This window comes from Gymnoscopelus microlampas, assembly GCF_963454915.1.
Source record: "Gymnoscopelus microlampas genome assembly, chromosome: 13".
In the NCBI taxonomy this organism is placed as follows: domain Eukaryota; kingdom Metazoa; phylum Chordata; class Actinopteri; order Myctophiformes; family Myctophidae; genus Gymnoscopelus; species Gymnoscopelus microlampas.
In genome coordinates, this window is record NC_139950.1 from 33,468,061 (window position 1) to 33,492,469 (window position 24,409).

Consider the following 24,409-nt stretch of genomic DNA (forward strand, 5'->3'; position numbering starts at 1 on the left):
ACATGCGATTCGGAGCCGTATAGGATTGCTGAAAATCCATATTGGCCCGACGTTGAAAACAAAGTATTACTGGCATGACTGACACATGCGATCAGAAAGAAACACGCACGCATGCAAGATCAATCGATGATTGACTTGACTTAAAGGATTTCTTTAAACCAAAAACCTCGAAACACACATGGCTTTCATGAGAGAGTATGAAAATGCTGTGTTTGTCATTGCGTTTGGACTTGTTTTGTTTTCTTGAAACACCATTACTGAAAGGAAGATGTTTGTCGCTGAATAATTAGATATTTCAATAGATTCAGTGGTTTGCGCATCCATCTGTGTTTTATTGTTGGATAATCCCACTGACATACTGCAAGGGCAGTCTTGTTTTAAATTCAATTTTATTTGTGTAACTTGCAGATGTGTATGTGTATGTAAGCTGTATAAATCCATACTCGTATGAGACCCTGTGTCCTTCCCCAAAACAAACTAAACTCAACTCTGGGTTATGTAATTTAAGGTTTTTTATAACAGAGGAGCCAACTGATAAAATATGATTGATGACTCGCTTTTCCAACTGACGCATACACAGTCAGTCTGTCAGAGGCACGTTGGGGGAAGCCGTCCTAGCGTCATATCTCGACAGGCCTTGTCTCCCCATGTTGTGGCTCAGCCAGGAGAGACAGAGACAGTTGGCTCGGTGATATAACTTCCTGTGTGTGTTTGGGAGGCCTGTGGTCTGTGTGATCTGGGCTCAGTGGAATCAGTCTGTCTGGATAGCGGTGGGCTATAGGGTTTCCCAACCCTGTTCCCCCACACTTACTATACAGTAAAATCCTGAGTGTTAATTTAACTATGAGAGTGTCCAAATGTGACCATTTATGGTTATATTTGTACACTGTTGGAGATACAAAGGGATACATGAACATTGGCGATTTTACTGTGTGCTGGGCACTGCCTCCACTGCTTACTCAGCCCATCTGTGGTCCGCTCTTGAATACAGCGTATGATAACAAGTCAGACTTATTATTTGACCCATGGCTGTTTTGACAGGTAAATGCTGTTAACAAACGTTTCTTATTTGTAGCTCAAGTTTTAGTGGCTGTTGCTTTTAGAATATTAGTAGCTTCTTTTTTTGTGCTATTATTGCTGTATCAGTACTAGTAGGCTGATCTGTTTTTGAGTGCTCCTTTAGGGAAGAGGGGTTTTCCTCCCCCCCCCCCCCCCCCTTTTTTTTTGGCCAATTGCAGTCACATGGAACATAATGTAAACATGCTCATTGAGAACGTCTCCTCCACATGATATGCATTATCAGTGCCAGGGGCTGAACCCATTGAATTACCCTGTTTGGTAAATAAGCGTCTAGTTGTCTGTTAGATCTGGAAGTTTCAAATCAACCCACTGAAAGATGATGGATGTGGACAATTGCAGAGGGACGGGGGAAATTGTCAATCACAATAATCCGACCAGACAGGATTATAATTTGCATAATGTTTGTGGGTGAATTGGCAAAAGTTCTCTTCCCATGAAAGGGAAAAAAAAGATAAAGGAGATTGGGGTTCATGTTTTTGACCCATTCAATAGTTTTGTGTGTGTGTGTGTGTGTGTGTGTGTGTGTGTGTGTGTGTGTGTGTGTGGGTGTGGGTGTGTGCACTGTACATGGTAAAGCAGTAGTCCTCAGTATTGCTGTCTCTCTCTTGTTATATATATATACTATATATATACCGTGTATACTGTACATACATACATACATACATACATACATACATACATACATACATACATACATACATACGTACGTACGTACGTACGTACGTACGTACATACATACATACATACATACATACATACATACGTACATACATACATACATACACATATTTAATGTTCCTATCTCTCTTTCTCAGGTGGTGAAGCTGTTGAATAATAAGCGTTCCCAGGCTGTGGGAATTCTGATGTCCAGTATCCATCTAGACATGAAGGACATCCAGAATGGCAAGTGTGATTTTATTCTTTATCTGCTTCTAACTCACCGTATGCCCTTGGATGCACTGACTTTCCATCAATTTGTATTAAGTGAGTAACATAAAATAGCGGTATACATTGAATTTCTACGGAATATACTGACTGTATTGCTGGGGCTGAAAGTGTCCTCTGGCCATAATAACTTAGTTAGTTAAAAATATAGATAGCACAGAAATATTACATAGCTCTCTTTGTTTTTCTTTTCATTTTACACAACCATTCCCCATCCTATCACAGTTCTCTTTGTCCTTCTGTGACGTCTTGTCACCATCTTGTCTAACTGGTGTTGTTAAAAGTGATGTCATTCAGATGTTGACTGGAATGGACTCTCTCTTCCTGTTTTAGTTACCCTCTGATTGCTCTCCAATCTTAATCCCTCATCCATGCGTCTAAACAGCCCTTCCTCAGATCCCCTCCATTCCTTTCGTACTGGGGGGGGGTCTTGTCTACGTCTTCAAACCTTTATTGCCACAGCTGAGACGGCTATGTGGAATGCTTGCCACAAAACCCAAGCTGTGCGACATGCGCTTGTACCATATAAACACATGAAGTGGTATTGAGGATGTTTCTTGTGTATTGCGCCTTCAAAGTGAAGTTGAATTCTGTCTCCCCTCTTTTCTGGCCAATCCCTATCGGCCCTCCGCGCATTCATCTCAGGTCACGGGGGAGAGAGGGAGAACGAGCGAGGGCAGGCGAGGGCCACTCTCATCAGCGCTGTCATTCGTCTCCTATGTTAGGACAGTCTTTGCCATACTGCATAATTACCACTGATTGGAAACGGCACTATATCACGTCACAGTGTGATATACGCGCCAAGAGGAACCCCTGTACACTACAGGGATGTCCTCTGGTGAAACCCCTCACCTCTTCCTTCCATCACTGCAAGAAGATGAACCCATATGGCAACAAAGTATCGCTTTGAATCTTCTCGATATTTTCCTGTCTCCTGAGTGACTGAATGAAGAAACCCTAGTGCCATATCTTTTACCAAAAAGACAAATAGCAGTCCCCAAAAGTTGTAAACAAGATAATAGATTGGTGTCGCGTTAGAAAATCTATTGTTTTCCTTTCTTAGAAACAATCATTCATAATGCCCTGGGCCGTTTAGAGGTTTTAGGCTAATGCTGTGAGTCAGAGAACAATGTGTTTGCGAAACGGGGGAGGATTCATTCTGGATTTCATCCCTCGTCAGATCCAATCCAGTGAATCATTGCTTTATTTATCCCCTTGATTTCAAGTGTGCAGACAATGACTAACGAGACGTTGGCCGGCTCACTCCATCCACAGATATATAAAATATATACATTCTGAATCACTGATTTGGATCTTGTCGTTTTTTTTTGTTTTTGTTGGTTTTTTTATGACCTTCTAATCGCCTAGAGAGGAGTCGTTAGTCTTTATTTTCCTCACAGCTGCTGTTGTTTGTCGTCCTCGGTCTTGGCACCCGACGCGCCCGGCGTTTCATAAGACACTTCCCGTGTGGTGTCTGCTTCCTGTGAGGACTTGGTGCACGTCGGTCACTGCGTTAGCAACTGCGTGGTTGTAGGCGCCATCCGGGGGCTGGAGTGCGGTGACAGGAGGCGTAGATGCTGGCAGATGGATTTTGGGGTTTTCGGTCGTGAGAGGACTGTCTTGAAGTGATGATACATCTTTCTCTCTCTCTCTCTCTCTCTCTCTCTCTCTCTCTCTCTCTCTCTCACACACACACACACACACACACACACACACACACACACACACACACACACACACACACACACACACACACACACACACACACACACACACACACACACACACACACACACACACACACACACACACACACACACACACACACACACACACACACACACACACACACACACACACACACACACACACACACACACACACACACACACACACACACACACACACACACACACACACACACACACACACACACACACACACACACACACACACACACACACACACACACACACACACACACACACACACACACACACACACACACACACACACACACACACACACACACACACACACACACACACACACACACACACACACACACACACACACACACACACACACACACACACACACACACACACACACACACACACACACACATCTCCCCTCAACGACTAGCCAAACATCCAGCTAGCCTCTCTGGTTGAGTCAGTAATGAGAACCAAATGACTAAAGTTACCAGAGCGGAGTGCAGCGAGAGAGAGAATGATACAGAGAGAGAGAGAGGGGGGGGGATGCAGGGGCAGAAAATGAACAGAGGAGCGAAAGACGACGATGTGAGTGAAAGAGAAAACGAGTGGAAAAGGAGAGGGAAGACGGAGGGTTATTATTTCTGTGGTGGCTGTGGAAGGGGAGAGAGAGTGTCAGCAGGGTTACAGGGTGACAGGAGAAAACAGAGAAGGGGGAGATGAGGTTGCCCTTGTGGTAGCTGCAGTGGAGAAAAGGAGCACGAAAGGGGGGAGAGGGGTGTTAAAGGATGACACGGAGAGAAGGAATGGAGGATTTATTGTCAACAAATACCTAGCAAGGAAAACAATGTTGAAAGTAGTTGTCGGTCAAAGTAAAATACCTTGTTAAAATGACACGATCATAACTCAGTGGGACTGTTTGTTTTCTTTTTGTGGTTTGCGGACTCATTCAGCAACCGATGGCCTATAATCTCATTGTGTACCCCATTTCAACACTTCTGTAATATTGTATAAGTACAGTAAAGATGAGATCCAGCCTCAGCTCATTTATGCAGTATACTCTGTATCCCACTGGTTCTCAACGTCGGGTGCGGGGACCACTCCCCGTGGTCCAAATGGACCCTTACGGGTCTGTAACTCTGAGAGTGTACAATTGTACCGTTATGGGTCCATTCAGTTCCATTTGTACACTCTACAATTTAAAATGGAGTTAAATTAAGATTGAGGATTTTACAGTGTAGATTGGGGTCCCAGAGATAAATATTTATATCAAATGGGCCGTGGCGTAGTGCATACTTTGTCTACTCGGGGGTACTTGAATGGTATAGCCCAATGATGACAGTCCCCAAATTACTGAATGCTCTATGCAGCTAAGACTTTGTATCTCAATTTTGGAAAAACAAAATTATAACCATTTTTATGAATCCTATGTTTATAGTGCATTATAATCTCATAACACTGTATAATTATAGTTATAAGCACTCATAATATATAGGCATTAATAAAGCTTTACAACAATAATCATAAGGCATTATAAAGTATTTTATAATAACTTATAAGGATCATAGTATCAGTCACCAGGCTCTTCCTCAGACTCAGTCTGAGGAAGAGCCTTGGGCTCGAAACGTCACTGATTCTTTTGGTGCAATAAAGCATCTGTGGCATTGGAGCCCTTAGTGTGCGAGCGTTTATTTATTCTTCTCTATACTGTTCGTCGCTCAGCACCTGCCCAAACTTGGGTTGGGGATGTGCATGTCGGTTCTCTCTCTTCCCAAAAGAAATCTAGTCATGTAATGAGAAACTGAATAATTACAAAAAAACGACATGGAATTGCGAGACTGCGAGACCACACTGAATCCATTACTCCATGTTCTCTTATCCCTTTGAGATTACACACACACACACACACACACACACACACACACACACACACACACACACACACTCTTGTACAGTATGTCAACAGCAAATCAGTAGATCAAAACAGTGCAGGCAATTTGGACACCCACTGCATGGAGAGACACAGACATGCTAGGTGTGGAGAGCTCCGTCGGGTGATTGTGCGTACAAGCAACACCTCGGCCTCAACACTGCAGACCCCCGGGGCTCTGTTTGTCTTTAAACATTTACTTTCAAAGGATTAATGCTTGCGGGCGCCATGTCCTCGCGTCGAGACAAAAAGGCGACACCAGGAATTCAAACACGGGAGTTCAAACACGGCTCATTGTACCTTTTGACATATTTCTAAGGCCCTGCGTGTTTATGTTTTAGTTTCTGGCCTCTCACTATGCTATCACTGAGAGGGCCCGATAACTGTATAACTCATGGCAGACGTTGTATTAAATGACTTGTGAGAATTGAACCCTTGTGTCACTGAACATTCAAAATGTCATTCTGCTACAGTTTGTTTGAGCCAAGACGGTGTGTTATGATCTAGCGTTTAACAATTTAAAGTTTAATGTGCTGGTTTCATGTCTTATATGTTGTATGTAAATGTTGTTAACCACATGAACCGTATTCTGGGGGCGAACATTTCACGAAAATAGCCGATCTACAAGTCATACAAGTCACAACTCATTTTGAGCTTATAGTCTATTTTCTAAGAGATTTGATGTGGAGGGAAAAAGAAGCGTACCAAGTGCAGAGGCCTGGGGTTCCCTGTTCAACTAAGTATGGTTAAATGGATGGCTGCAAAGAAATGTCACCACATAGCGTTAACTCTGTTCTCTGTCATTCTCTATAGCCATCCTAAATATGGACAATGCCGTAGTTGACCTGGAGACTCTGCAGTCCCTTTATGACAATGTAAGTATAAAGGAGTTGGAGTCATATTCTACTTATGGTTAATAGATTAAAACAAAAAGACAACACAAGACCTCATACACTTTTAAACATGTGGGCTAATGTGGACAATAGACAGTGAAAATGATGAATGTGAACTTGTTCTGAAATAAATCTGCAAGAATATCTAGCCAGCGCAGAATCATGTTTGTAGATGCTGTTGAGCAACAAGGCTGATATTTACCATCCCACGTATCAACAGTGACAGGATAGACCAACAGACCCATTTTATCTGGGCCAACTTTACGTTATTTTCACTGCGTGGTTTTGTATTAAAACTATTATTTTGGAACCGTTTGCTTGCGACAAATAGCATGATTTATGGTTACACATTTCATGCCATATATGAATAACAGGCAATCATTTTATTATATAATGAAAGCTGAGATGCAGCTCAATAGGCCCCGATATCAACAAAACAGCAAAAAAATCATTCAACAGCAATTACTTCTGTTTCTCTTGGCACTTTACCGGCCATAAACTGCGCACAACGCAAATCCCATCCATCAAAAAAAATACCTTTCCAAGATCACGGAAAGGTGAACTTTTGTATACAGTCCGGGGGGAGAAAAGAAACCCTCCCGTTATTAATTAAAGGAAATTAAGCCGTGTCTACAACATGTTGCTAGATGCGTTTCACAGTGGGGCTGTCGGTTGGAGGGCAAGCTTGTCTGTGAACATGCCTCGCTATCTGGAGTTCATATTCCATGTGTTCCACTTGAAAGGGTGTGCAAAAGGAAGTGTGTATTAGATACCAAAACAAACAGGCGAACCACAAACCCTACTGGTATGTGTGCTGTTTGGCGACAGAGTGAGTCCTGTCTATGTCTGTCTGTTGGCCTGGAAGCAGAGATCTCTGCACAGTAAACATGTACAGTACTGTACACTTCATGCTGAATCTGATTTGAGTTGTGATACCCTGCATACTGTACAGCGGAGCAGGAGAGAGGAAACCCCTCACATTTGCGGGCACAGCTCTTCTCAAAAGTGCCGGTGTGGCTTTGAAGAGAAAGAGAGAGAAAAAAAAAGCCTGGCATATCTGGATATCAGGTTAAAGCTACGCCAAGCGGAATGACCGCATTCTACTGTATAACATTAGCATGAAATGAATTACGGAGCTGTCATCACTGCCTCACAATATGACTCCATTTTGGCTTCGAGGGGCTCCCTGTATACAGTAAATACATATTCATCAAACTTCACCGATAGGAAACCTCCACCACTCGGTGGAAACGCTTCAAGACCCGTGCAACGTTCACGTCAATAAATAACGGGACATGAAAAGGGGCATGTTTTCCCCATTTCGTCCATGATATGGCCTTAAGATGCTATGAAATTCCTGCGAATGGCTTTTTGGCATGGCTACAGAGGACAGGCTTGGACCTTTGGCTGCCAGAGCCATATTAATAATGTTCATCATGGGAATGAGTCGGAGACTTGAGACATGCTGCAGTTATGAACCAATGTGTCATAACTGAGGATCAAAAGACGCATAACCTCTCCACTCACCCCCCTCTCCTCTCACACTCTCCCCCTTCTAACTCTCCTCTCCCACTCCTGTTCTCTCTCTCTCTCTCTCTCTCTCTCTCTCTCTCTCTCTCTCTCTCTCTCTCTCTCTCTTCCCCCCCCCCCTCTCATAGCCTTGGGCTGTGTTATTGAGTCAGGGAGCCAAATTGTTTCTCTTTTGTATTGCGAGTCTCCATCCTGTCTGTGGGTCTCCAGCCCCCTAAACCACAGTTGGCAGCACAACCAGCCTGTCTTTAGGAATGAGAGGGGCTTCTAATGGTTACACCCTCACTTACTGTTTTAAAAGCAAGATCACACACTCTTTCTCCATCTCCCTCTCTCGCTCTCTGTCTCTGTGTTTCTCTCAAGCTCATACAGACAAACAAACATCTAGGAACAGAGTGCAGGGTGCAAGTGCATGAATTAATTATATAACAAGCACACCGACACATACACATGTGCATAGTGCATATGTGCGTGCGTGCGTGCGTGAGTGAGTGCGTGCGTGCGTGAGTGAGTGTGTGCACGCACGTGTGCATGTGCAGGCAAACACAGTGGGGTCATTCCCAATGTCACAGTGAGAGATGGGGCCGCTCAGTCTGTGAGCAGTGGGGTTAGAACCACTCCTGTTCTTTGAACAGAAAGCCACAGCCTGTTAAGGGGTCATAGTGATAGTAGCGTGCCACTCCCTCCCGTATAATGTCACGAAGCAGACTTCTGATACTCTGAAGTTCAGAGACTCCCTTCCGCTGACAGTAGCCAAATGTCATCCTGGAGGTTGTTTAAGCCTAATTTCTCTTTCGTCATACAACCATGTCACTCGCCAAAAAGAATCAATTTACGTGTGAAATACGTGGCGCCATATGTGGCCTTTCTCACTTGAAAATCAGGTATTTTTTTCTCCAGGTGACACAACAGTCACAGTGTTATTACAAAAAATTACAAAAAAAATATTTTGCGAAAATATATCAGCCTCTACTCAACGTTCAAGGTTCATGGTTGTACTTTATTGTTACTTGTGCAGGTACATGAGAGTAAAACTTATTTTGGTTTGGCTTCCTTCAGACAATGCAGCATCATAACTCTCCTACCTTGATAGGGGAAACAACTGAATATGAGATTGAGAAAGCAGTCCTGGGGGGGGGGATGTACATTCTGAGTAAGCAAATGTACAGTATGATGGTGAATTACAAACTATAAATTTACCATTAGAACCACGTCCTCCCACGCCCTAAAAACAAACTAGCCTGTACTGTAAATTACTTGCATAAATATGGTAAATGGACTGCATTTCTCCAAAGCACTTTATAATGTATTTTACATTCACCATTCACACAGCGACATCAGAGCAGTTAGGCTTCAGTGTCTTATTCAGGGACAATTCGACATGCAGCCAGGAGGAGCCGGAGATCGAACCCGGGAATCGAACCTGGGGATCGAACCCGGGAACCTTCCGATTACAAGTCGGGCCGCTCTACCTCCTGAGTCACTGTAAATTTTAGGCTCATGCTGTGGGGTTTTGCCAGAGCCATGTCTGACTGTTTATGACACAGAACTCCGAGCACAATTTGTTCTTTGGAAAATACAGCATCGGCAACACAATGAAAATGGCAGAAATGTTGTTTCAGTGAAAATCTGAGTGACACAAATAATGATTAAGTCCTGGCTGGACCTGTTTAGCCCTGTAGTGGAAACCATGCTAATGAATACCACTTGGCCTATTGGTCAGAATGCTCAAACCCTGGCATCGCAAATATCAGCGCATTTGATAATCCACACGGGACCGTATTTCTCATGCTAACAACCAAGGCAACATGCCCCAGCAATTCAAAGATCACACGCTAATGCCTACTTGTCCCCAATTACACCGCACATTTCTGAGCCCTCTGCTGCTGCCCTTTGAGAAGTATCTGCTTTGTGTTAAATGTATTTACACTTGAAACCAACTCGGGACAAGGCGAAACGGAGCTTGCCCTCGTCGACAGAAGGCAGTGGTGTGTAGAATACTAATCGGCCCCTCAGCTCGTTTGATGCTGCCGTTTGATGTTGTCCAAGAAGCCATGCCGGGGCCAGAACTCAAGAGAGAAAGACAGTGGGAATGGCTTTGCTCTCTAAGACTTGTGCTTCAGGCTCTATGTGGATTCTGGAGGGAGTTTATACTGTACGTTCTCTTCTCTGGATGGTTTTATGGCTCTGCCAGTCCACGTCAGATGCATTATTATAACAGCCATTGTCTTTGCCTGTTGTGAAACGAAAGGGCATTTCTGGCCTGTGTTTCTTTCAAACCACCTTGTATAAGACTGTGGTGCAGAGTCTGACAGCGGGGTAACGAGGAGGAATGTGGCATGGCCAAACGAGTATGCAGTACAATACTGCACTTTGCTTCTTATTCCATACTGTTAATGGAATCCCCATGCCGGATGGCATAAAGTGGAGTTAAGTGAGAATACTACTCAGTGAGTTTCCTTTGGCTTGTGTTAAGTATCATTCAGTATCATGATTACAATATCATTCAGAGAACCATGGTTCTCTGAATGATATTGAATGCCACAGGTTTGAGCATTGCGAAACATCATTAGGATGAATCAACACACAGTGACTGGATTTTTTTTTGGGAACCATATACTATTTGTTTGATTTAGTAACTATTTGAGCCTTATTTTATACTTTGTTGTACGACAGTGTTATTTTTGCAAAACAGCTCACAACGCATCGCAAGCTTGTAGATCGCCTAAGTTATTAAAGTTCAGCTTAAAGCTCTCTCCTTTAATAAATAATTGTTCGATCAATTTGGACCATGGAGTCAGGTTACATAATACTGACTGGAATCTTCACCATGGTTGAAGACATATCTTCATAACGTTATTCAAATTTTTTTAATGCTCTTTAGCATCTTATCCATTAAGCCATGGTAGAGAAAAGACAGGCTGTAGATACACGGTAGATCAAAAGCAAGCACAGAAGTTAAACTGGCTCAGGAGTGAAAGTACAGTAGCTGCTAAACCATGTTTGGAATCTAAGAACAAGAACAAATGACATTTATAAATTAAATTAATATTTTTTCGCGCCCAGGCCGGTCAGGGGGGCGACGGACATACTCGAGCCGGGCACCGTTGGATGTGCCTTGCCAGCCCGTATCCAACGTTCGGGCGCTAATGCCGCTTTAAGCTGAAAAGCGTAGATCTACAAGCACCGGCCAGCGACAGCTGGCTGTGTCCGCTCTGAGGAGTGCTGTGTCCGGCCACTGTGGACCAGATTATATGGTAGCACACTAGCATTGCATCACTTGCTAACTTCTATATGCTAAAGCTATGCAAGCACACATACAGTACCTAAGATATAATTTATTTTTGAAGGCATGCAGACGATATTCCTACATCTCATGATGACATCGTTGCTGTTATTATCCTGTTCAGTGAAATGTGCAACTTCTAACTTACGGCACTCTGCCTGCCATATCGAAATCTCTGGCCGCCCCTCCAGAGCATGGGAACTTGGGAAGCGATAACGAACCAATCATCAAAAAGGTGAAACTGCCACATTTTGGATAAGCGCCCTTTTTTGAGAAGAAACTCCCCTTTCTTGCCGGCTAAATGTAGGACTGGTTACCCCGGTCAAAAACACAATGGGACAAATCAGCAAAATTTCGGCTTCAGTTCTCTGATTTCTACTTGGAATTATTATTTTTGATTCAGCTGATCTAAAACAATAGTCAAACTTGAAGAAAGGAATAGCTTTCTTCAAGTTAATAACAGTATTTGTCATCTTTTTAATGTTAAAACCAGATTTTCATCAAGTTGCAGTGATAAATTGCCTCAATGAAATGTGTGTATGTAGGCTAAAGGTGGTGAGCCTGTGTCACACTCACCATGGAAACACTTGCACTGCAGTACACCTTGACATTGATATATTCTGCTCAATATGCCGTAAAGAAAGACTATTTGAACTTTCACAGAGAGCCCAAGAGGATGAAAAGGACAAGATTGAGAAGCACATTCAGTTGTCCAAAGGCAATGAAGACGCCAAGCCACTGGACAAGCCTGAGCAGTAAGAGTGAATCTATTCACAGGAACAGAATCATCAGATCAAAACTCTCTAATTTCATGGGGGTTTCGAGATGCGTATCCCAGATGTTCAGTGGTTGACGGGTCTTGTCATCTCGTCTTCAGGTTTCTCTTCCAGTTGTCCCAAATCCCCAACTTCTCCGAACGGGTGTTCTGCATCCTGTTTCAGTCGACCTTCTCTGAGTGCATCTCCTCTGTTCTCCGCAAGCTAGAAGTCCTGCAGAGAGTTTGCAAGGTGATCCGATGACCTGGTGTTCTCCTACTATTGCATTCTGTCACGCACTTCTGTCCTCCTCTCTTCCCGTTGTAATATAGACATCAGTGTTGCCTCTCACCTGTGTGTGTGCATGCATGTATGTGTTTGTGCACGCATTGCGTGTGGGTGTGCGCGAGCGTGTGTATGCGTGTGGCTGTGTGCGTGCGCGTGTTTGTGTGTGTACCAGATTCTCCAGGGCAGTACGTGCGTGATGCAGGTGCTGGGCCTGGTGCTGGCCTTTGGAAACTTCATGAACGGAGGGAACCGCTCTCGAGGCCAGGCGGACGGCTTCAGCCTGGACATCCTGCCAAAACTGAAGGACGTCAAAAGCAGTGTGAGTGCTCTTGTCTATTAGAATGAGCATGAAACAACGCTGTTCACGCTGAAGGGAAATACATTATTTTCTAATCTTATTCAAAAGGCCATTGAACAGCATCTGTACGGATGTGACTCAAAGGATGTCAGGGTTGGTGTGGATAGTCTAGTCAGAGCAATCATGAGGTTCATTTAAATCAGATTTATTTCAAAGACCATTCAACAGCAGCTGTATAAGTCAGTAAGTTGGCAAAATGTGTACTGTAGTGAAGGAAATAAGAGACTGTCCTTTCAGGGGATGTAGAAAGTCACTCAATAAATTACTTGGATTAGGTTATGCTGGTATTTATGAATTAGTGGGTTGAGACCCAAAAGTGAGTTGTGAGAAGTTCTGACTGCACTGCCGACAAAAGCAATTTAACCTCTTAGACGCCCCATGTTATTTGTTGTATCTCAGTAGTAAAAATAGCTGATCTACATGCTCACTAATGTGATTGCAACGTGAATGCTGGGGTTCATTTGGTTAAGAAAATATTTGTTACTTAACCACTTAAACCAGCATCGGTATTGTGGGGAAAGCTTTCGCTGAAAATAGCAGATCGACAAGCTCACAACGCAACGCGTTGCATCGCATTGTGAGCTTGTCGATCGGCTATTTTCAGCTAAAGCTTTCCCCACAATAACAGAAAATACACTAGTATTGAGCCCTGAGGGACTCCAGTTACCCATATGGGGTTTAAGTGGTTAAAGGACCATACCAGTGGTCTGGCATGTATAGTATGACTCAGGGTATACTTGACATTTTCCCAAAGCCGTGGTTTGTTAGATTTTCGAGGAATCCATTGGATTGCATTCATTTCAGTGTGGTACGAAAATCTACTTGCAGAGACTTGAGTGTTGCTCGAGATAGGTAATCCATCACACTAAATATCATCGTGCGGTTATTTTCTATGTCAAAGTTACATCAAGTTACATTACATCATTGCGTTTTAAAGCATGTTAAAGCACAGGTTGATTTGAAAAGTATAGCTGAAAACAGCCCCGGGAGAAGAATAGATAAATAATCATACTTGAATCCTGATTTCATGGCCAATTAAAAATGTGAATTTATGTGTGACGTGACATGAGAACTACTGTACATGTTGGCTGTTCATGTAAACGTTCTAATTATTGGAGAGTGGATATGGTTTATCTACTTCTCAAACACCTTTAACATCTGACTATAATGTAAGTAATGTTAAGTAGTGTTGTAGGGTGAAGGTTCTTCTTGTTATACTGATATAAGTTCAACTTTACTTCAGGTCAAAGAAACTGATCCTACGTCAGCAACTCATACACAGGGAACTTAACCCCCAGAACACCAGAAGGCCACAACTTTGCAGCTTTGTCCCCGTTCCATAATACAAATGCAGGTCACAATGAGCCATCTGTGCCGCCATATAAGGATGCAGTGGTTTGTGTGTTTTTTTTGTTTTTTTTCGCCAGTGGTGGAATGCGTAAGGTACCCATAAAGAACCACAAACTTTCCACCGGCTCTAAGTTATGACAGCCAGCCCAACACAGTTGTGCTTGATGCATTACCCTGTGTTGTGTTATGATTTATCCCCATCTCAGAACACTGTCTTTTGTACACGTTCGCCTCTGCACCCGTCCTGCTAAAAAAAAGAAAAAGAGTAAAAAAAAACACGATTAGATTAATAAATAAAGGGATTTTGGTTTGTTTATTTGGAACTTTTTTCTTTCTTTCTTTCAGGATAACTCCCAGAGTCTTTTGTCTTACATCGTTGCTTACTATCTAAGGCACTTTGATGAGGTATGTTTTGGTTCCTGTTTATTTGAATCACTTTTCTGTTTCACTCTGATTTGCTTAGAAATCCTTCCAGGCCCCTCTTTTCATCTCCTCTCTTGCCAGAGGATACCGTGGCTTATCCTTTATCAAATTATTTATTTTCCCTTTCCTCATCTGCAGCAGACAAATCTCTCTCTCTCTCTCTCTCTCTCTCTCTCTCTCTCTCTCTCTCACTCTCTCGCTCTGTCTCTCTCTTGCTCTGTCTCTCCACCTCTCCTGGATTATGTCTGGGTTCATTCAAACCTGCAGTCTGTTCACTGGCACAGCATCCAAAGGAGCGCTAGTGTAAATAATTAGGTTCGCCAGATGAGATGAACTCAGTGGAGAGCGGCCTGCCAAAGTCAACCTGCAACACACGGCCTTAGCACTCCTAATGGCTTCGTAGGAACATTGATGGACAGTAGGATATGTGCGCTTTGATTGGCCGGGCTCCCCACCGCCAATGGTCGTTAACCTCAATTCAGCCTTATCTTATTAAGGATTGTTTGGACTGTCAATACGCAGACATCCATTATAGTCTCACCTGCTGTATACACTAGAGAGGCCTTCACCTATTTGAGAATGATTGTCTTTGACATTGTTCGTGTGTGTGTGTGTGTGTGTGTGTGTGTGTGTGTGTGTGTGTGTGTGTGTGTGTGTGTGTGTGTGTGTGTGTGTGTGTGTGTGTGTGTGTGTGTGTGTGTGTGTGTGTGTGTGTGTGTGTGTGTGTGTGTGTGTGTGTGTGTGTGTGTGCGCGCGCGCGTGCGTACGTGTGTTCCCCCAGGATGCAGGCAGAGAGACCTGCGTCTTCCCTCTCCCTGAGCCCCAGGACCTCTTTCAAGCCTCTCAGATGAAGTTTGAAGACTTTCAGAAAGACCTCCGCAAGCTGAGGAAAGACCACAACGGTATGTCCGTCAAACCAGTATTTTCCTTCCCCTTCTAAAAGCTTTAAACTGTGTATTTACAACACGACTTACCGCGTAGTAAACTTGAATTGACGCCGATTATGACAGGTGTCATATCATGTTTACGACACTGTTACACAGAGCTTTATAAAAACATAAATCCTGGATAATCCAAGTCTCTGCCTCAATGGGAAAAAAAGATCCCACCTCCAAAACATGCCTGGCTATGGCCATGTTTGGATCGGCAGCAAGGGTCAACAGAGAGATAGTCATCTGTTTGTCGTACCTCTGTTTGTCGAACCTAACCAGAACCACATGTGGTTTGTCAGATGTAGACTCCTGTAGGACCCGGCGCGGCTTTTACTGTCCTTATGAAGCAGAGATCAAAATATTACAGGAGCCGCGGGTCAGGCAACTTATTCACTACCATCCGAAGTCCGTTCGAGTTATTCACTTCAGTGGGTGAGGAGCCTCCTAAAGCTCCACAGAGTCACCTCGCTGACCCTGGAAGGTGTGTGTGTGTGTGTGTGTACGAGTGTGTGAGAGAGAGTGATATTATATGGATGTTTTGAAGAGAACTCTGGAAAATTCCTCCATGTCTCTCTGGATAAAGCGTGTGTGATCCCTTTGGCTTTAAAACAAATAAAGGCAAAAAAAAAGCCCAGTCGGCAGCTAAATTTGGTTTATTTTATGGCACTGTGGCGTGTAAAGCCCTTCGTGCAAACCAACAACCGTAATATGCTCATTATGAGCACATCTTCATATCGAGTGCTTGATTAACATGTAGTATTTTATTGACGTTTATATAGAATTTGGGCAACTGTGCAGTGTTCAGAGTCCGGGGTGGGTGAGTTTCTGTAAATGCCTCTGTATCAGTACTACAAAGAGCTCAGTAGATGTGTGTAAATGCCTGTGTATTAGTACTGCAAGGATCTCAGCAGAGGTGTGTAAATACTTGTGTATCAGTACAACAAGGATCTCAGCAGGGGTGTGTAAATACTTGTGTATCAGTACAACAAGGATCTCAGCTGAAGTGTGTAAATGCCTGTGTATCAGCACTAAAGCTCTGTAGATGTGGAAATCAGATTATGCTCAGAAAAAGCCAAGCTGATCGGTTAAGGCAAAAAAACAAAAAAAAGTTAAGAAAAATCAGCGCAGGTTAATGAATGAGGCCGTGGAGAAATGCATGCATTATTCAGTCTCAGCTCACTCAGCACTTCCAACACTTTCCAGCCATTCAAGGAACTACAGGTGGTAAAAAGCTAATGTACACAGTAAAATCCTCAGTGTTCATTTAACTCTGAGAGAGTACAAATGTAATCAAATGGACTCGAAAGGTCCATTTGGTTACATTTGGTTACATTTTTACGCTATCAGCGTTACAAATGGATAAATTAACACTAAGGATTTCACTGTGTATATGTTCCGGTGTGTGTGTGTGTGTGTGTGCGTGTGTGTGCGCGTGAGTGCATGTGCGCACGTGTCCATGTGCTCGCAAAACAAAGTGCATACCCATGTGCGAGTGTCTGCATGCTTGCTTTTCGATTGAGAATAATTCCCCAAGCCGGGTCTGTTCTCTATCACATTTTATGTATCTGTACTGCTAAACCAATCAGGTCTCTTATCCGTGTTGTCTCGCCAAATATTGTTTTTCTCCTACTTCAATCAATCATTTGGCTGCTCATTATTTGCAATTCATAAAAATGGAGTGGCCCATGAGGGACACGGACCTGCGTCCGCTTTGCCCCCAGTGGCAGTGGCGCATGATGGCCCTAATACATAAACGCATCATCACATGCTCTCGCTAGCCCATTACCTAGAGAAGCCAGCTGAGTGCTCTAGCAGACGCACTCTTCGATGACAGCTGCCCGAGGGGGGTTCGGATAAGTAGGCGGCCCACAGAAATGTGCTTGGCCAACCTGAAGGACAGTAGCGCTGCAGTGGAGCTAGCTTGCTCTGTACCTTCAGAGGAGGTACCATATGGTCTCCCAATTACCATTCACCCAGTCCCCACCTCCTCGTTCCCCATTCCCCATTTCCTTAGCCCCTCGTGGCCCCCTTCGCCTCAGAGGTCTTTAGCATGCGAGTTCTTGATCCATCATGGCCACAGATAGAGCGTGACTCCGGAGTTCTCCAGGGATCAAAGCACGAGCCTACCTCGCTCCTCAGGCCATCTTGTGCTGCTTGTGTAGAAGTGGGACGGGTCATTATGCCGCTCTTATTCAGAAGGGTTCAATCAATTAATAGGATGAAATACCTGTGTGAAGCAAAATATGTCTTCTGATGTGGACTTGTCAGCCATGAAAATGGAGACTCTTAGAGTTTGATAATAGAATACAAAAAACCCTATAATTTAATAGATACCAACATTCATGCTGGATGCAACACTGCTATTGCACCATCAGAAGGATTTTTTTTCTTATGATCTTTGGTTATTCTTCCAGCATGCTCGGCTGAAACAGTGAAAGTGTGTACGGTGTCCTCTGAAGAAAACCTGCAACCGTTCAAGCTCAAGATGGACGGGTTTCTGAGCCAAGGTGAGCCTAGTTTCACAATCATAAAACTCAATGACGGTGTTTACATAATATGAATATCCCAATTACTGGGGGAAAAAGCAGGTTATGGCAATACATTGCCATAACCATGGTTGAATTATTTACATGTGTCGAATTAATGCAACTATTGTTATAACCAGTTTACATGGTTTTGTCATTAGTAATCAGTTTGTTGTACAGGGAGGCAGGTTTCTTTTTCTGAATTCGGTGCCTTCGTCCTTTCTATCTGGTAATGGTTTACATGTGTGAAAGAAAATATGTTTAAGTGCTTAAGTAAATCAACAGATTGAGCATGCTTACTGCTTATGCTTCCTGCGATTGGGGACCTCACGCACATAAAGATCATTACAATTACAATTGTCCAGAACAAATGTAAATGGCTTGAAGCCAAGTCAACAAATGACAGGGCAATGGTCAAGTAAATAGAGTGCAAATAAAACAATGAAAGGCATACTGTGTAACATTAATTTTAGTTCTGGTACACTTTTGGGCATACACAAATAAAAATAGTGTTTAATAGTGACATTTAGACACATTTGTGTGGAATGGTTATTGTGAAAAGCACACCAGTGAAAGATTATATAAAAACACAAGGATGCCAGGTAAACATCAAACTGTCTAAACAACATGACATCTAGATAACATCCTTCTACCCTAATCGAGGATGACACCCATGGAGTTCGGAGTCAGCGCTGTCCGGGGTCTCACAACAAACGCGTGCTCCAAATAACTCCACATTTTGCACACACATCTGACGCAATTTACTTAACAATTTTGGAGAACAACTCTACAAGCTAACAACGCGTCGCGACTCGACGCTTTGTTAGCTTGAATATCTGTTCTTTTTCCTTAGGACAAGGACTGTCACGCTGTTCCAACGACAAACAAACAGTCAACCCACCACCTGGCTCGCGCTGTGTCGCGCAAATCAGCATTTGAGTCAACAAACCATTCAATTTAGGATCACGATCGCAATGCAACATTACCGAGCGGGCAGACAACCCGACCAGCAACAGGCAGCTGTTGACACTCAGTCAGTGGCCAAAGATTAAACCGAGAGCTTGATTAAGAAACTCTGGTGGTTCCAAATCCCACTGCTTATTTCATATTTACAGCATGCTGCTGAACTCTCCCTCTCTCTTTCTCTCTCTGTCTCTCTCTCTCTGTCTCTCTCTCTGTCCGAGTGTGTGTGCGGGCGCACGTCAGTTACAAACTCCGTACTCGCCACGTCTCTTATCTCTTCATCCACCTAACGTGTGAGTGTGTGACAGACAGTTAAGAAGTCAGTAGTCGACCCCTAGGGGGGGGGCGGAGTTCTGCCAGCCAGTTACATTATTCATTCATTTCATTGATAGGCCTACAAATCAGCAGGAATCACTATAAATAAAGTGTGGGGTCACCAAAAGAATTCCCCCATAAAATGTGGTTGTGGTATAGAACCCCTGCGGGACTAATCCTATATTAAAATTGGCTTAAGGATGACAGGCGGGTGGTTGGACCAAGCCATCACTCTCATGTCACCATGACTCAGCCATAACCATATACTAAGGAATTCCCAAAGCAGCTTGTACGCCCAAATATGGAGTGTGTTGTCTAACCTCAATGTGTCATCATGGCATCATGCACAAACAAATCACTCAGCTCCATATATGCCCACAAAAGGGTCCATGTCCATATATGGCCATATACTAATGACATCAGGGAATGGGATCTCAATTTATACCCATAAAAGGGACAAGGACTGACAGATACATATATGGCCATATCAGTCGGATCGGCGGCGCAACTTGGGTGTGAGTGCAGCATAGCGGCCCGATCTCTAGACGTAAGGGCCACGCAGCGGCCCGAACTTTTAGTTCTTAGAATTTGTGGACAAGCAAACAATATGTCTATCTAAACATAACAAGTAAAGATCCTGCAGTGAACAACTAACCAACATACATCTCTGCAGTATAACTAGCACCTATCAAAAAATAGGCAGCAAGAAGTGAGTGCCACTGTAGGGGGTGGTGTAGACTCTGAAGAGTTTTCAGACTACGGTAAAAAAAAATGGGGTCTTCAGGGTAAGTTACATGAACATTTCTATAACTGCTGTATTATGGCCTTAATCCATAGAGTTAAAAATAATATAGAGGGCACCGGATATCGCCTCCCATCCACTTGCATTGAGTTGCTCACCCAGCGCATGAGGCGAAATCACCCCTTCTTCCGGGTTGGAAAGTGTGATGGGCGTAGCCTATTTCGGGCTTCTGTGACACACTCTGCGTCACAGAAGTGACGCGTTTTACGTCACAGAGGTGCAAGGCCCCGTGCGCAAGCTTGTGCGCAAGCTTGTGCGCAAGCTCGTGAGTCGAGCCCATTGGTCGAAACCGTTTTCGCTCGTACATTGTGCAGGCCCCGTCCGTTTAAGCTGCAGTACCTATGAATGGCCAGCATGTCCAATGCGCTTCAATGCAACCACTGGGTTCTGGGGGCATGCCTTAATCATGGTATGATCGAATTATTAGATGTATGTAAACATGCTGAATATAACGGGTCTTATTAGACATTAATGTCACAGATGAAGGCTATGTCTTTTCGAATCATGGAAGATCCCAGAGTTATGTGCCTGTCAGGTCAAACCCCCTTAAATGACAAATGCAAAGATGTTAGTTATTCATGTCGAGAGGCACCCTGCTGATCTGTATTGTTATACACTTGCCATAATGAATAACTAATACCTCAGAGAGGCCACACAATCCCTCTATGGTGTGAGAGCATCTGAAGTTGGTCATCAATCAACACGCCATAAGTCTTCTGAAGAGTCCGCCTCGCCCTCCTTTCCAAGCCTGTCTCCCATTGCGTCCCTGGGTGATATACACTCTGTTGTTTCCATAGGGATTTCTGTTTACCCCGGGCTGTATTGAATAACTCACAGCTATTGTTTCAAGTTTGTCTACCTGCAGTGATGGATTGCAACTGCACTTGTAGCTGTGGCTTTTTTTATCTTGATCTCTGCCTTATAAAACAAACTCGCATCTCTGGTTTTGCCACAGAGGAGGATCCAGGATGGCCGAACGTGAACCCATCTCCATGCAGTTTGAACTGACTGCTGTGGAAAGACCTGAGGGCAAAGGAAGAAAAGTGGTGTTAACTGCGATAAACTCTTGACTTGTACGATGCTCTTCATCTTCACTGAGCGTTGTAGGTCCTGTTCCTATCTTCTCCCGGGACTTTTTGTCCTTTTTTTCTGCCTCGGTTTGTTGTCCCGGACTCTTGAAGGCCCCCATTTCCCCCATGTGGTTAATGATACTGTAGGAGAGATTTGGAGGTGCCTCCCTTCTTCACCCTTACTTTCTTTCCATTTCCAAATATCAGGGAATCAAATAAACACCTCGGAGTGAGGCCTCGACCAGGAGGACTGTTAAAACAGGGATGATGTATTAGTGGTGGAATGGAGGAGAGTGGAGAGTGTAGAGTTTATGATGAATCTACCTCCAGAGTACTCCCCCTCTGTCCACCATGCTTGTTTTCCTTTCCACCTACACGGTGTGTTTGTCATCAGTTATCGCCAACTTCTCCCAGATCACTTCAGCAGCCATCATTAAGGCAGGTCCAAGACAGCGTCTCTGCTGCATTTAAATCCCTTGTTGCTCATTGTGTACTTTTATTTATACTATTTAAAGCTGCATTGTGTAATACTGCATGCAGCACCTACCGGTAAGCAAGGGGAAGTACATACAGTAACAAGCTGTTGTATTTTCAAACAAGCAAGCTAACAAGGCAACTCTCCCCCTCCCCTGCGTCCATCAAAAAAATAGCGAAACAACTCACAGGCAATGGCAGTCAAAGTGAGACAAACTTAGCTACTACCGGCAGGCTGTTTCGGCAATCAAACAGTTAAATAGGTTATTATTTTTTTGCATGGATATCGATCATGAATGGCCGCATTTAGAAATAATTGTATAGAATACAGTAGAGGGAATCATGGTTATGGGAGGGGGTGATGAGAGTTTTAAAGAGTAAGGGAGGTTCCAAGGTGTTTCAACAAATCTGGCAGGACTTCTGGGAGAGGCGCCCGCCGGAGCAGCTCCCTCCAGAGGAGCTTACAGTTGGGGCTGGATTTTAGAAAGCGGGGGAAAACAACAACACGGAAGGCCGGCATGTTCACATATTTGTCCGGTAGCGTTGTCTCAGTAAAACCTTTCAGGCCTTGTGGTGATCAAAAATATTGCACAATTCCACTTTAACTCTGGATGCATGCTGTAGCGTTACTCACGGAAAAGCGCCTCCATGGTGAATTTGTGTTCAGCAATGTGGTCTTTTTCGATTGCAGCAGTGTGTATCTGTCATGTCTACCAAACATCTCACAAGCCCGCTTTCATCTCCACAATCTGACGTTTACAACAATATTGGGATATTGTGATCCACTTCAAAGGTGTAAGACTCAGTTTGTTATGCTTGCTTTAACATAACACGCACAAATGTCATTCTTTGTGTTACGTCGGCTTTGAGGTCCGGCTACATTCAGTTGACTGTGACCAATCTTTTTGAAGGACCCAGCATACGGGCCCCCTTTCCAAGTGCTTTTGTATTCAAATGAGAGCGTAATGTGGAGCATATGTTCTCCCCACCGTATCACTCACTGTCCTTGAGTTTCAGTTTTAAAGGAAGTGTATAGATGAAAGAATGTCTCCCATCTCTCTGTCTGTCTGTCTGTCTGTCTGTCTGTCTGTCTGTCTGTCTGTGTCTCTCTCTCTCTCTCTCTCTCTCTCTCTCTCTCTCTCTCTCTCTCTCTCTCTCTCTCTCAGAGAAATATGGGAGCTCTTCCTTTGATGCAAATGATGAGGTTTGTCCTGTGAGAGCACAGTCTAAGCGGTGTAATGTGAACATATGACTCTGAAGGCTCCAGACGGGAATACTCGGGGTGCCTCTGTTGCGGCGGCAAAAAAAGAACAACAGCCAAAAATGTCTTATTTTTGTTATTTCTGTAATTTCCAAAAAAAAAAGAAAATACAGTAAAAAAAGAAAACAGGGTTAAATAGTTTCTGGCTCCATAGTTTCGACCACTCCTTGTTTATTTTCTGACCATGAAACCGACCACAGAATAACAGTGGGAGCGGACTTGTTGGAGCTCCGCTGTTTGGTCTAGCTCGATTTTCCCCGCTCGCTTCGCAAATTCTCATGCATGCGATGCTTTGATGGAGCCTCTGTGACTAGCAAGGGAGAGCATTGGCCATGTGATAATCTGTTTCTGATGGACATAAAGATTACTAAGGCTGGTGGCGTACTCGATTTTGTTGCTCACTGATTACCGCCCTAGCCGGGCAGGATGTCAACACCAGTAGGCCGGCTGTTGTCATGGGGCTAATGAGCCAAATAAAGGTTTGTTGAATTCTGTCAGAAGTCATCTACATCAATTGGTTGTGAGGGCTTGTATTTGTATTCGCCTCACAAGAATATTTTTTCCAGTCGAATTTCCTACTGGGACAGTGTCAGGTTTACCAAAGGCGTCTTAGATAACTTTCCAAGAGGGGAAAAAAAAACATGATCCTAATGTTAAGATAATTTCCAGACACCCTTGTCCATTTTATTTTCTAATCTACCGATATTGATAAGCATATAGGTAGAGGGAGAGAGAGAGGAGCATTAGCTAAAGAGGGATTTAGTGCCCGTGAACAGCAGAGAAAATTGATGGTCTTGCCGATATGTCAGAAATCCTTAGAAGTGACTCTGGCTTCAATTACACAGAGCCATCAGATATTCCCAGGATAGGAGTGGACCGGAGATCCACGCCAGGAAAGATTCCCTATCCCGTCTGCTGTCTTGCTAAGCTATATCGAGGCCATGGGTCAATGCTGATCATTTGACGGTTTGAGACGGTGGTGGCGGCGGTTTACGTTTTGCTGCCGTGAAGGCTGCAGACAAACTGGGAAAGAGTTTAGCATGAAACCTTTTGACCGTTAAACCGGACGGTGAGTGTATGCAGGTATAAGTCGGCACCGACAAACTCTCAGTACGACCGTTTCAGAAATCGGTATTGTTTTCCCAGAATAAGGAAAGGAAATAAACTAAAGAGCTGGATTGACATGATGACATATCTTTATGGCATTTTAGAGGAAATCTGGAAAATTGGCCGGCGGTTCCCCTCTGGCATTTTCTTGACTGAGTCTGTCACAGTTGACTGCTGTCCTCTTATATCATAATTTATAACACAGTCAAATGATCCTGATGACCCACCGAGATAAGTGCTGGAAACGTCTACTGGTGCGCACCATAGTGCCTCTTTTTTTTCTCCCCCTCTCTCCATCTGCTTCTCTCTCTCCCTTGCTTACACGCGCGTGCGTACACGCGCGTGCGTGCACGCACGCACGCACGCACACACACACACACACACACAAACACACACACACACACACA

The 24,409-nt window shown here is 43.9% G+C and overlaps 1 protein-coding gene across 1 annotated transcript in view; it reads left to right on the plus strand.

Moving 5' to 3' along the window:
* fmn2a (formin 2a) overlaps positions 1-24,409 on the plus strand; it is a gene marked incomplete at its 5' end in the record, with an annotated part of 48,635 nt that overhangs the window by 17,696 nt on the left and 6,530 nt on the right. The window contains 8 exons of the mRNA XM_084076086.1: positions 1,896-1,989; positions 6,484-6,545; positions 12,043-12,134; positions 12,257-12,386; positions 12,595-12,741; positions 14,476-14,535; positions 15,335-15,455; positions 17,900-17,992. Of these exons, the coding sequence (XP_083932212.1) occupies positions 1,896-1,989; positions 6,484-6,545; positions 12,043-12,134; positions 12,257-12,386; positions 12,595-12,741; positions 14,476-14,535; positions 15,335-15,455; positions 17,900-17,992 (799 nt within the window). The remainder of the gene's footprint in view (positions 1-1,895; positions 1,990-6,483; positions 6,546-12,042; positions 12,135-12,256; positions 12,387-12,594; positions 12,742-14,475; positions 14,536-15,334; positions 15,456-17,899; positions 17,993-24,409) is intronic.